At 41.7% G+C, this 14,709-nt stretch overlaps 1 protein-coding gene across 1 annotated transcript in view; it reads right to left on the minus strand.

Annotated features, from left to right (window-relative positions):
* Positions 1-14,157, minus strand: part of AGMO (alkylglycerol monooxygenase) — a 118,286-nt gene extending 104,129 nt beyond the window's left edge. The window contains exons 1-3 of the mRNA XM_079947938.1: positions 13,886-14,157; positions 10,034-10,161; positions 2,657-2,808 (exon numbers count right to left, since the gene is read on the minus strand). Of these exons, the coding sequence (XP_079804064.1) occupies positions 2,657-2,808; positions 10,034-10,161; positions 13,886-14,020 (415 nt within the window). The 5' untranslated portion in view covers positions 14,021-14,157. The remainder of the gene's footprint in view (positions 1-2,656; positions 2,809-10,033; positions 10,162-13,885) is intronic.
* Between the last annotated feature and the right edge of the window lie 552 nt (positions 14,158-14,709).

The raw sequence follows: 14,709 nt of genomic DNA on the forward strand, positions 1-14,709 counted from the left end.
CCCTGACAGGACCTAATCTCTTTTCTCCCCACAGGTGGGAAAGCAGCTGGGGGGGAGGATTTTCAGCAGAGTAATGGCAGGAAGGATAGGAGTTAAAACAACCCCCCTACTGTTCTCCCCGCTCTTGATCACAGCCTCCTCCAAGGCTGCTTTGCATTAAAGAAACAAATCATCTGGGGAAAGAATCATGCAACTGAGTGTCACATGTAGTTTGAACCTTAAAAATCGTATTGCCTGCAATGAAATGGTCTAATTATAATTTAAAAATAGGAGTTCAACAGTGTTCTCTTAAAGGGCAATTGTTCTCCCCCCCCCAAACAGAAGTGAACAGATTTTCTTTTCCTCTCTGTCAAGGCAAATTTGGTGGATAGGATTAGGTGCTCAGGATGAGATGTATTATAATAGCTTTTCATAATGGAAATCATGGACATCTTAGTGCTGCCAATACAGTTAATGTTGTTGTTGATGAAAAATATTCCCCATCTCTCTCACACCCACACAAAGAATTTGGCTACCCCTTATGATGAATATTCCCTCCCCTTAGCATTGTCTCATCTCCCATGCACTTCCTCATCTCCCACCCACCCCTCTCTCTAAATGAAGTCTGGAGTTCCTCCCCATAGGATTGCTGTATGTCCGATTGCCTCCTTCCTCTGCTGCTTAATTCAAAAACCCTCCCAGCATTGTTCTAGCCCGATTCTGACCCCATTCCTTTTTCCATCACAAGTGTTCTCATCAGCGGCAGGAGCCACCCCACCCTTCCACTCAGTTCAACAGCCCATCATAATTTCCTACCTGTCCTTATAGTTTTTAAGTCTGCAGCAATGTTTTCCACACATCTGAGGATTTAGGAATGTTTCCCCTTTGAACAGAAATCTCTATTTCCTATCATTTGAAGGAAATGCAAAAGTTCACGCTAATCCCAAAAGGGGTCCCCTACTAATTTAAGGCATGTTGGCCTAAAATTATTAAATAATTTATACCTTCCTTTTCAAACCAGTGTTTTGGAACAGCTTACATTTAAAGAAACAAATTAATCAATGCTGGAAATCAAACAACACAATAGAAATGCACAGAGGTATTAAAAAACAAGGTAAAAAAGCAAATATTTTTTCAAAAAAATAGAAGTTTCAAAGCACCTGTATAAGAAGGGGAAGAAAGGGCATTTGTTAGATTTTCATGAGAAGAGAATTTCATAATTGTGATGTCACCAAGGAGAAGACCCCATTTCTGATAACTACCAATCAGATATTTGCGAATGGATGAGCCAGAGAGCAAATCTTAAAGTACATGCAAGTTCATATGTTCCACCTCACCCCAGGCCATTTTGGACTTTAAAGGTGACTGCTAGTCTTTAAAATACAAACATATATAACAGCAAATTAAATGTTTATACGGCCATTCAGTTTTAGCCCCTACCTTTCATGCTTCAGGAAGGCTGACAATCTTTTTCATTTTTAAATTAATTTCATGTGTGTGTGTGTGTATATATGTTCATTCATCTTTGCCTTGCTAATTAAAGAGAGTAAAATATTTAACTTCAAAATTGTTCCAAAGACTGGTGGCGGTAAGGGGAAGAGATTTCTTGACAAGAGCATGGGTACCAGGCAATCAGAAGCATACTGGGTACCCCAGCTTCCTAACTCAAGAAAAAAAATAAACCTTCAAATTGAACACACTCACAAAAAGGCCACACTGCTCTCAGAAGATGACATCTGACTTCACTCTTAGGGAAACGCCAATACATTTTTGAAACTTTTCACTGGTGCATTTTAAACAAGTAATTAAAGATAATGCAACAACTTAGGGGAGTTTCACAAAATATAGTTATTTTCCATACAAGTGAAGTCCTGGTCGTCACAGTGGTTCACTCACATAGACAAACTTTACAATTTGCAGCTTCCAGCCTGCCTGTGTCTTGCCTCTGAGGTTTCTACATCCAGTCATGTCTAGCTCAAAACATTTTGCTGCCTAAAAAGGAGGGGGGGGGGGAAACCACCTAATGCCCCTTCCATTCCATAAACCGAAATGGAAACATGAAATGGACTGGTATGTGAATCATACTTCTAACACTATGGAAAGGAGAACATCCTCTACTGCAGCTGAAGACAGCTGAGGGACACAAAGCTCTGCCCTCGAACATCTCACTTCAATTCACCATTCCTCAACCAAATTCAACAGCAGCAGGACCCACATGCATAATAGCAGCAGAACAATGCACACATATGCCTTCTGGCATCTGGCATTTGTAGCCTGGGCTGCCTGCCTCTCAGCTTTCCTGTTCCAAGGGTACTGTCTGTGATGCACTGGAACATGACTAGGGAGTACAGGAATACAAGAAGTATCACTAACTGTTCAGGAGAGTGAAAACAGCCTGCAAACATGCTGAGGGGACATAGCAGGGGTAGACTGTTGTCACTACTTCACCCCCATTGTCTATTGCCTGACACAGTCACTTTACTCTGCCTACAAGTAGTCTGGTCCTGGGTGACAGGATGACAGTCCTCATGGCCAAAATGGCATTCATGGTGGAGCAACTTGTCAAAGAGAAGATTAATACATCCCTGGCAGCATCAACTGAGCGTGCTTTCATCAGCATCTCTTGAGAAAACAAGTAAAAAATATACAAGAAATAAAAAAACAAAACACGTCTTACCATGAGCCATACGGTGGAACCAGTAGTAACCAAAATCTACTCCAAGGAATGTCAAATACCATGTCCACGGTGAGTCCCATGGCAGTTCCAGAAGTCTGTAGTTGTCCCACACATAGATGTATATTGCCAGCTCAATGGTTATAAACAAAACCCTGAAATTTGGAAGGCATAGTTCAGAAGAAAATTTCTGAGTTCAACATGCAGCCCAATTCTATGCACATTTATTCAGAAGAAATTTACTCAAAAGCTAGATGAATATGGCTTACTCCCAAGTAATAGGAGATTGTTGCTTGACTCCATGCCTTTCAGAATCCATCAAGGATCCATTCAGTCTCGTGTGCTATTTAACATCATATGAAACTATTGGATGCAGTCTTATGGGGACTTGGAGAGTGGTGTTATCAGTATACCTAAGATATGCAGCTCTCTCTTTCCATTCCTTCAGAATCAGAAAAGGCTGTGTTGGACAAGTATGTGGAGGCAGTGACAAATGAGACATCTAAAGCTCTAAATGGCTTGGGACCCAAGTACCTAAAAGATTCCTCTCACTCATTTCAAACCCCACAATCAACAAGTGAGGCCTTTTTGGCAGTGCTGCCACCTGCACTACTCAGTTGCATCACTTTTTCAGTGATAGTTCCCCATTTGTGGAATGCCCTCCCTATTGAGTTGTAGGTCTCCATCATTACTAATGCTCAGGAGGAATTTGAAAATATTCCAGTATTTGGTGGCTGAAGAATACTGCTCCTCCCTGAGATCATTTGATGGAGTACTTTTTAAACTGTAATTGTTTTTAGAATGTTTTAACTGAATAAGAATGTTTTTGTTTTTAACTTGCGGATCTGTTTTCCACCCAGGGCTCCTTCAGGAGGAAACGCAGGATATAAATTCAGTAAGTAAATAAATGTTGTAGAAAAACAGTGAAAGAACACTTGCTGAAGCAATAAACACAAGTTCATAAGGAATGCAAAAAAAGTGAAGATAAATTACTCAAAATCAAATCAACATGAATCTACAGAAGCAGTGGCCCAATGAGCAGAGGCAACATTAAAGAGTAAAAAAATGACAAACAAGACAAATAAGTGCAGTTAGCATATTAGATTGCTGCTACTGTGGTGCTGGAGTCTTAAACTGACCCAAAATTACCTGTAAGGCTCTGCGCACCTGATTCCTCTAGCTACAAAGAATCATTATGATCAAAGTGTGTTAACACTAAACTATTATTTGGGAAATGCATTGGCAATGTTTCCTGGTTACAATTCCAAAAGCCAAAAAGAATTCAGAAAGAGTATGAGAGGACCCTCTTTCACCTCTGGCTGTCATAGTCCACCTGTGCCTCACTCATAGCCCTCCAACAGCTGTCCTGATTTTCCACTCAAGATATCTGTTTAACTTCACTTTGGCAGTTGATGGACCGAGAATTTCCATGCAACTTTCAATGGTAGGTGAACCTGCCATTTTCTAAGGCAAAACACCTGGAAGATGTTTAATTTTCATAAGAGTCCTGTTCTTCAGATATTGTTAAAGATGATTTTATATGACCAACCATATTTTTACAATTTATAGCATGCGGCATTTGCAAGTCTTAGCTTAAATTCTTAATCATACAGACAACTGGCGAGAAGAGAACCAATGCTAGTCTAAAGGGAACAAAAAAAAAGTATTCTCAACATCATTTCACTGCCCAGGAAATGAAAAAAAAGGGGGGGGATCCAGCAACACAATGTTATCATTTATTGGCCACTATCCAGTGAATAGTTACATGGACTTAAACCCTACTGAATCAAAAGGGCTTAAGAGTGCCTGACTCTGTGTTGGATTGTGGCCACTGGATACTGTTTTCTCACTTTGGCCTTGTTAATAAAAGAAATGTAATGCTTTTGCAGCATATCCAGAAATATGACCAGATACGTTTCCTCCATTTTTATGAACTTTCATTTTGCCCTTGAGTCCTTTTTTCCATGGGTTGTAGCCAGAGTGTAAAATTCAGACTAACTGCAAAGAAATGATTTTGTTTTGGTTTTAAAAGTCACTCAAGTAAATTCTGCATATTTTTCATTCATCGTTGGATTACAAAAAAATGAAACATAATAGCTAGAATTGTAAGAATAATTGATTGTATCACAAAAAGCATCAGCAGTTACTTATGTCTTTTTGTATAATATTTTATGAAAGTCATCAACCTAGCAGTTATTTAATGCTTACTCTTTTTTCCCCCAAAACAAAAAACCTTCCACTCCCCCCTTCAATGAGGGTTTCAAGAAACAAATGGGGGTTAATTAAGCTGATTACTTACCTGAAACTAAACTCTTTTACATAAATGGCACTTGCTCCAAGAAAGATGATTATAATCAGAAGCTCTGACAAATTTTCATTGCAAAATAGTAGGAAAATTCACTAACATTCCAACTTGGCTTTAATTTCTACCTATTTTGGAGTAATGTTGCCTTATATGCAATTCTGCAAAAGGTTAGATAAATAATGTGTGAAAAATCCATAAATTGCTGTCTATTTTTGTGGAATAAAGGAAAGGGAGCTGCTAGGAAACATTGGATCTTCAAAGACTAAAATCCAGAAGATATGACACAAATAAAAGATGAGATAGGAAATCTGCTTATAACAAGGGTCGCCAACCTTTTTGGATTAAGTGTGCACATTGTGAATCATGTGTCTGCTGTGGGGCACAAAATGGCTGCCATGGGGAGCATGGAATAACACAAAATTAGAAAGACAGCCAGCCTTTACCACCTTATGCTTACCATGAGCAGCTATGAAAGTTCTGCTGGTTCTGATTATGAAGCGAAATCTTGCTCTTGCTCTTGCGCTCGCTCTCGCTCTCTCTCTCTCTCTCTCTCTCTCTCTCACACACACACACACACACACAAACAAACAAACACAAACACACTGTTCTTGTCTAATAACAACAGGGAGCATTCCTCAGCACAAGGGAAATATTTATTTAATAAAATGTATACAGCACTTGATTGTAAAAACAAAACCAAACCTCAATGTGATTTACAAAGATACAAGCTGGCCACACCACTCTTATTTCACATAAATTGCTGAGAAGTCACCCGCACACACCGTAACTAAGTCTACAGACTTACTTTAAAATTGAAATTTACATTTCTCAATGGGAAAACGACTAGAAAAAGTAAAACAACAAGATTTCCTAATGTTTTCTCTATGAAAAAGGAGGGGAAAGCAGCAGCCTTTGGAAACCTCAGGTTGAAAAAGGAAAAGAGCTTGCCTGCAATCTGAAATCCCCTTTTTATTTTTTGGACAGTTGCCAGCTCTCGAGCTGACAACCAATTTATTACTCTGTCAACCAACTTATTAGAGTTGACACAAATCGAGTTGAAATATGCTTGACATGCTAGAGTCAAGGCTTTTTCTCCCTTTTCACACTCCAATACAAAGCCAAACTTTCCGCAAGGTGGCGGAAAGGGGAAGGAAGGAGTGGGAGTTCTATTCCCTGACTTCGCTCAGGAAGGCAAATATGATCCACTTCTACCCTCAATATGCAAAACTGGCTATGAAGCAACCTTAGGCTAAGAGCAATTCACAAAAATGGCAGTTTTGAATATTATTAGCAGAGCCTAGTAAACGCTTGCTTATTGTTATTTTAATTCTGTGCTGTTTCCATTAAAAATAAAGAAAAGCTCCAACCAACACAAAAATATGTATCATTGTTTTCAGTGGTAAGTGTATAAAGAATTGCAGCCCTTATAGGTTAAATGACTTTCAGCTATTTAAAAAATGAATATGAAACAGCTGCATAATTTTAAAGGATATCAACAAAGGAAGATGTAGAATCACACATAATAAAAATTCCAATAGGAATTTCCCCTCTTTTTGTGGTCAATACAGTGTGGAGAGTTATATTAAGTTGACAGGATTAACTATATCTTGTTCTGGTTTTAGGAATGGAAATCTTCATTGCAGGCATGGCTAAAAAGAAACAATATTAAGTGTACAGCCTAAATACAAAAGCATATCGGCAAACCAACTGAAAGGTATTTTCTGATACTTCATTGCAGGCTGCAATCCTATATATTTCCATGGAAGTTCATTCCTTTCAAATAAATAAGGTGAGTTTAGGATCTGAATACAAGAAAATATATACATAAACACTTCACATTTACCAAAATGTTATTGTGAACATTTACTTGTAGTTCTTAATTTCATGGGGGGAAATGAACCAATATAAGAAATAATGCATGAACTGTAGGTGATATTCATATCTAGCATATATATACCGGTAGTTATTTCCACAGAAATGAGTATTGCTTTGCTTGGTTCACTGAAAACTTTTCAAGATTTTAGGCAAGTTTTATTTGTAATTTATTTTTTAGTGTCAAGGTTTTCAGAACCATCTACTTATAGAAGGGAACAGCTCCCTTGAGTTCAGCGAGACTTATTCCCAAGAAATGAGCTTTAATGTCTCAATCCCGTTTCCATTTCTAAAGTGATTTTTAAAAAGTTTAAAGCTTTACATTTACATGAATTTTAAATGTCTCTTAAATTATCCTAAAGCAGTTTACTATCCTTGTTTTTGATCAATTCTTACTTGGAAGCAAGTCCCACTGTGTCCAATAGACCTTACTTACTAAAAGTTTTTAGGATTGCAGCCGCAATATTCTTCCTCCTTTTAAGAGAATTTAAAAGTTACATTACATACTTAAATTTTAAATCCCTGGCTTCAAATTTCTTCACAGCAACTAAAAAGGTATTCTTATTATATGTCTGAAGATCTGTTCCAACTACAGGTTTGATGTATTGCAAGTCACCATTTTAATACTAATCACATGCTTTCCAAGGAAGTGGGAAACTTTCTCCTGTTAGCCGAGAAGATGAAAATTAGTCCCTAGGAGAGGATATCATCAATAGTGCGTTAATCTAACCCTCAGCTGTTAATGATTTACACTACTATTTCCCCAGATACAGTGAGCTCTGCTGAAATATTATTTTAACAGTTTCTGTCAAACTTCCTTACTATGTATTTGGGGGGGGGGGAGGCTGCCTGAAGCTCTAATGGAAGGAACTTACTATTTTTTTGTTTGCTTGCTTTTTAGGATAAAAAATGACAAAGGAATGTTTTAATTTTTAATCCTGTTAGATTTTCCCCTCTGCTATTCATAACTCATCTAGAACAATGGATAATGTTTGGTCAACTGTTTAATAAAGGGATGGGGAACTTCTGGTCCTCCAGATGTTGCTGGGCTACAACTACCATGATCCCTAACCATTGGCCATGCTGGCTGGGGCTGAAGGAAGCTGGAGTCCAAGAACAACTGCAGGGCCATAGGTTCCATGCACCAAACTATGACTTGTGCTTACCAAGCACAAATCAATTTGTTGGTTCAGATGTAAAGTCGACTATGAACTAAAGTAGTAGTACCTAATTTTACCGAAGCAGCATGTGGAACGTGCACAGAGGAAGGCAACCAAGATGATCAAGCCTTAGGAGGAATGGTTGAGGGAGCTGGGTGTGTTAACATTGCTGTATTTTAATATTTTGTTGAAAGCCACCCAGAGTGGCTGAGGAAGCCCAGCCAGATGGGCAGGGTATAAATAATAAATTATTATTATTATTATTATTATTATTATTATTATTAACCTGGAAAAGAGGAGGCTGAGTAGAGAAATGATAGTCATCTTCAAATGTTTAAAGAGTTGTCACACATGGAAGGGGCAACAAGCTTGTTTCCTTCTGCTCTGGAGACTAGGAACCAAACCAATGGATTCAAGTTACAAGAAAGGAGATTCTAACTAACCATCAGGACTTTCTGACAATAAGATCTGTTTGACAATGGAATGGATTCCTTCAGAAAGCTTTCAGCACCGATGGACTATGCAGAACTGGCAAAACTGACACATAAGCTATGGGACAAGGATAACTGTGACTTTAAGGATGAATGGGAACCTTTCACAAAGTATTTGAAGACGCAACAAAGCGAACTGGACTCCTTGGCAGGTTTTGAATAAACATCCACATTTTTTATTTTTATTTTTACTGATAATAATTAGCTAAACAGTTGGAGGAACTATACAACTCTGTAACATGCAGAAAATAGCATTACTGGAGAAACAAAAGACTAGAACTGAGGGAAGTCGGGGGGGTTGTGGGTGGAGGGGGGAGGGAAAATGGGGGGGAATAAGGATATATTTTTGGAAAATATGTTTTGTTATAACTTTGAATAAAAAAAATATAAGATTGAAAGAAAGCTTTCAGCACATGCCAGAACTACATTACTGTTGGTGCATGCTTTATTTCTAGAGCGAGACCATTCCAGAAGTCAATACCATCACAGAGAAATCCCTCTTCATCATTAATGCCAGATGGATGTCTGCAGGCTGTGCCCCAACAGGAGGCCTCTGTGGATGAACTTAGTGACTGGACAGATATGTGTTGGAGAAGGTGTTTGCTCAGATAACCCAGGCCCTAGTTATTTAGGGTCTTTTAAGTTAATATCTAAGCCTTAAACTAGGGTCAGTTGCAAATCTGGACACTGGTGTAGTTAACAATGGTGTTACATGGCCATGGCCAGACACATCACTCAGCAACCCAGCAGCTTCAAATATTAAGGAAAGCCCCACATAAACTATTACAGTAATATCGAGGATACCAATGCATGGTTCATTGTAGCCAAAGTTGATAAAAAGCAGTCCTCACCTTTGCAACCACAGGAGCTTCCAGCAACAATGATGGATCCCCCATGGCAGCCATTTTGTGTTATGCTATGTCCTCCACGATAGCCATGTTGTGACTGGCACTCACAGCACTTTCTCAAAATTCAAAATGTTCAAAATGGTCCAAAAAGGTTATCAACCCCTGATTTAGTCTAGTCTATTTAGTCGTTTACAAATACTTTCAGATGCAGATGTGGAAAACCAGTTCCTGCAAAACTACATATTGTATTAACAGCTGCATGCCTCAATGGCCTAGTTTGTATGTTACATTAACCCATAATAAAATTAACTTTGGTTTAATGTGCTCACTGCTTAAGCAGTAGGTGCTTCGCTCCTTCCACACTCCTGGTGCTGCTGCACTGCCAAGAAGCAAACCATGGTCTGGCTTAACATTACATTCAAACCCAGGCTCATTGTTGCTGTATGAGCAGTAGCCAAGGTCTGTTCTTAGCTTACAATGAGTGGAGAATAAACCACAAGCCTAGCTTTGGAGGTAACACCTATTGTTTCCCTGCAGTGCAGTGGCAGGAGGAGGAGAAGCTAAATGCCTTCAATTTCACACTGCACTTTCACAACCAACCCAACCTACTAGCTTTTCTGTGTTAGTGAAAGCTAGTATTTGCCATAGGGGATTATTTTCCCCTAAACATGAATCAGCCAAACCACGCAACTGAGAGGACTCACTCTGGAAGTCGAGACAGGATCCCTGCAGAGAGAGATGCTATGCTGTCATTGACCCGAGCTGATGATCCCTTCTGAGCCCACTTAACAATAAACTCTAGAAAAATCAGGGTAAGGAACCATGGAGTTGCCTAAAATGAAAAAGAAACACAAAAACAAGATAGTCAACAATAAAAGACGACAGGGTGCTTATTTTCTAGTAAAGATTTATACTTGAAAACACATTATTTTCGCTATCATCTCATCTGCATATTGCAGTTTTGCAAGAATATTGCTGTTGGTTGATTTTTTAATTTTGTATTACATAAAAAACTCAGTAACAATGTACCGTATTTATTTTCAGTACAGACAATTCACACATATAGCTGAGTCATCAAGAGACAGGAGATCAAGTGAAGTGTCTGAAGGTGTGAAACCAATCCTAACTTGAACATGACATTTATGAAGAAAATTGTATCTTAAAAACATATGAGCTTTCAAGAAAATATAGGTATTGTGTTCTTCTGACCGATCCATGAAATTAGAATATATATATAAAGAAACTTGTATGAAAAATGTCATTTAGCACGGTGAAAGGGAAAATAAACTGAAAATTGCCTTCTGGGAAATTTCTCCATTGTTACATTGAGTAAGTCTGCCCTTGCTTCTGTTTTACACTGTTAAAAACTCCTCTGCAGCAAAAGACTTTATCAGTGTATTGTTTCTGAACCAACTGTATTTAGAGCTGGTAGTTCATAGGTACTGCAGTTATTCCACACTGCAAGCTATATTGATGAGGCTGAGTAGACTCAGGGATCTAATTTTCCATAAAAGTTCATAGCAGATGTAGAATTTATGTTACCAGATCCAAATCTCATTCTAGCACTTTTCACATGTGGGGGTGAGGAGAGGAGGATCACACATGATGCTATTACTCCCAACCACCACATACTCAATACAATGTGTGTGTAGATCCTATAATTCATATATATCACATTTTCTAGTGACCAAGAACCCTGGAAAAGCAGGTTTGAATTTACAAATAGGCCATTAATCCAGCTCACCCACTGTAGCAGCAGCTTTCCAAGATCTCAGACAGGGAACTTTCCCAAGCCTTTACCCTTTAAGATTTTGTGTTCTCCTATCACAGAGAAACTGAATCCCCATTGCAGAATGCCATTCCAGAACTAGGACTGGGATAGATAAATGATATAGTGAGATGAGAGAGGAAGCTAATAGTCTGATCCTATGGGTGGGCTAGTCCTATTGAACTAACTTTTATTTAGAGCAGACCCACTGAAATTAATGGTCATGACTTAGGCCCATTAATTTCAGTGGGTCTACTCCAAGTAAAGATTAACTGAATACAAATAATTTAATTCAATGAGACTTGCCCAGGTATGTGTGCTTATTGTGGGAGCCTGGGTGCTCCACTTTACTCAGGCTTTTGACACTTGAGATATAAATATTTTAGGACCTACCTTATTTCTGTGCTTGTAAGTTGTTTTAAAGTATTTTTAATGTTGTATTTTAATTGTAGCCCCTCCTGGGACCTTGGGGTAAAGGCCAGGTAAACAGTAATAGATACTTTCCTCCAATCATTCTCCCAACACTTGGTATTAAAATGCCAGTCCATATTTGTTTCCCCTTTTTATTTGGGCTTCCTCAGAATTTCCTGTATCATTCTTATTGAAACCTGGTGCCAACCAGCTCCCTGCAACGTTAAGCTCCAATTCATTTCAGGCCACAGTCAGTGCCAGGAACACAGGAAGCTGCCTTAGGCCCAGTCAGAACAGTGGGCTGCCTAGCATGGGCGAAGCTATTGAAAAGCATTGAAAGTATTCAATCAACTGAGGATTTCCCCCGACCAACCAAGCAACCAACCAACACATGCCCCCCCCCCCATACTGGGAGGGGGGGTATTTTTTTTACCTGTAATTTCCCCACAAAACGTCATCAACTTTAGAGGGTGACCCGACTGTCTTCCCCAACAAAAATCCTGGCTACCCCCATGCTGCCCTGGTCCAATGTTTCGGACATGGGAGTCTCTCCCAGTCCCTACCTGGAGATGCTGAGGACTGAACCTGGGGCCTTTTTACATACAAAGTGTGTACCATAGGCAGGGTTGCCAACTTGAATAAAATACTGGGGGGAGGCAGGTAATCCCCACCCCAAAAAATATATAAGAGACCATACGAACAGCAATGCCAAGGGCTTTTTTCCAGTGGGCGCCATTTTTTCTGGTGGGCGCCATTGTCATTCTAAGGGAACAAGGGAGAAATCTGGCCCTTCTTTTTCTAGGAAAATGGTGCTGGCGATGTCCATTAATTAGAGTGGGGAGCTCAAATTTTTTATTGGGGGCGAAGACACCCCGGCCCCCTGGCTTCTAGGGCCCCATGTGATAGGAATTTTGAGGTCTTAGATATATGGTAATGTTCATAAGCGTACCAACCAAGCACGCACATAGATCAGCACAGGAAGACTGACCTGGAACCATTTTGATTCCTAAACTGAGCAAATGTTTTCTCTGCAAGGTCCAAGTGGGAAACCTCCCATTGTCTCTTTCCTCACAAATCCTGTCTCAAGGGCACATTTAAGATATGAATAGGGTGTGAGCCTGTGACCTGGCCCACTAAATATTTAACATTACAAAAGACTGGCCAGGCTCCCCAGGCAATCCAATCAAGTAACCTGCCAGACAGGAGAAAAACAACATTCAAATTTCTGTTTAGACCACCTTTTCTGTGATGTAGGTATGATGGGTTGGTCTTAGATTACACCCCTTCTGTGATGTATGTATGATGTTTCTGGGGGTGGTCTTGATCTAAGGTAAAGGTAAAGGTACCCCTGCCCGTACGGGCCAGTCTTGACAGACTCTGGGGTTGTGCGCCCATCTCACTTGAGAGGCCAGGGGCCAGCGCTGTCCGGAGACACTTCCGGGTCACGTGGCCGGCGTGACATCGCTGCTCTGGCGAGCCAGAGCCGCACACGGAAACGCCGTTTACCTTCCCGCTGGTAAGCGGTCCCTATTTATCTACTTGCACCCGGAGGTGCTTTCGAACTGCTAGGTTGGCAGGCGCTGGGACCGAGCAGCGGGAGCGCACCCTGCCGCAGGGATTCGAACCGCCGACCTTTCGATCGGCAAGCCCTAGGCACTGAGGCTTTAACCTTTAGCGCCACCTGCGTCCCCGGTCTTGATCTACAGAGTGGCAATTTCAAAAGTCTTTATAAGGCCTTGTGCGCCATTGTTCTGGGTTCCTCTTCCTCTCCTGCGAGTGAGGGGAGCACCCTGTTGCAACAGTTCAATAAAGATCAGGCTTACTAGCTGCTTTGCTTCTCAATATTCTCTGTTATCTTTTCCTACCAATAGGGAACCTATGTAAGGACTCTATATGGGCTCTTGGATACTCCATAAGGGAAAAGGGCAATTTTTGTTTACAACACCCAGGGCTGCCTCACAAGAAACAGAACAGCTCCGCCAACACTTCCCCCCAAACGAGCCTTTTTTTCTCCTCACCCCGAGGTAAAACTCAACCCTGGGCTTCTCTAGTCCAGTGTTTCCCAACCTTGGGCCTCCAGCTGTTTTTGGACTACAATTCCCATCATCCCTTGCCACTGGTCTTGCTAGTCAGGGATGATGGGAGTTGTAGTTCAAAAACAGCTGGAGGCACAAGGTTGGGAAACACTGGTCTAGTCTATGGCAGCCCAAGAGCCCTTTCCACGACGTGTGTTCCACAGCCCAAAGCACAGCTTGCTTCCTCGGGCTTCGTGCATTGTTGGTGGAGGGGAGGGAGCAGATGGGCAGCAGGCAATCCCCCTCAGGTAAAAAAGCCAAGCGAGGCCAAGGCCTCCTCCTCCGAGCTGCGCTTGGCTCACCTTGTCTGTGTAATCGGGCACCTCCTCGACGGCGCAGAAGGAGCTCTCGTTGGGCGTGAGGGCGTAGAAGAGGCCGCGGAGCTGCTGCGAGGCGGTGAGCGCCCGCTGAGGGGGGGCGGGCGAAGAAGCCGCCATGGCTTGGCTGCGCTCGCCTTGTTTGCGCAGCTGCTGCTGCTGACGACGACGCCGGCCGCCTTCCTGAGGAGAGGCGCGAGCCCAAGGCGAAGAGCAGAGAGGATATGAGCCCGGCGCTCCCTTCTTAGGGGAAAGTCCAACTTCTCAGGGGTGGGGAGGAGAGAGAGAGCGAGAGCAGCGCTCGCTCGCTCCGTCTTTCCTCGCTAGCCTTTTGGGTTAGTTTCAAGGCCGTGGCCGGCGCGCTGCCAGCGCCACCCCTTTAGGCAAACAGGTTGCGGGAACTGCGCGAGTTAAGCGAGCTCTGCGGCTTCTGGAAGCAGGGCTGCCGCGGGTGACCCATAAGTTTAGGGGCGGCTCTCGAGGTCCCGCCACGGCCTCCTCCTGGCCTCAAGGTCTCTCGTTACGAAATTTGGCCGCCACCCTCGCTTTCCCCTCCGGGGTAACCAGGCACGCTTATCGGACACACCTGAAGAACTTTGCAGTCTGCTCTTCTTAGCCTCGCAGCATCAGCATCACTTTTTGTTCTGCCACCCAGGCTGGCCTTCCAGGAACATAATTCTACTTCTTTGGCGATCGCTCCTAGCCGAGTAAGATTGTCTTCCGTGGAAACAGTCTTAACAGTGAGTCTGTGACTGACTGTGGAGGCCAATTCTGATCCACACGTCCTTCCACAGTGGGGACATAGGTTT

The sequence above is a fragment of the Podarcis cretensis genome (genome assembly GCF_951804945.1).
Source record: "Podarcis cretensis genome assembly, chromosome: 12".
Taxonomy (NCBI): Eukaryota; Metazoa; Chordata; class Lepidosauria; order Squamata; family Lacertidae; genus Podarcis; species Podarcis cretensis.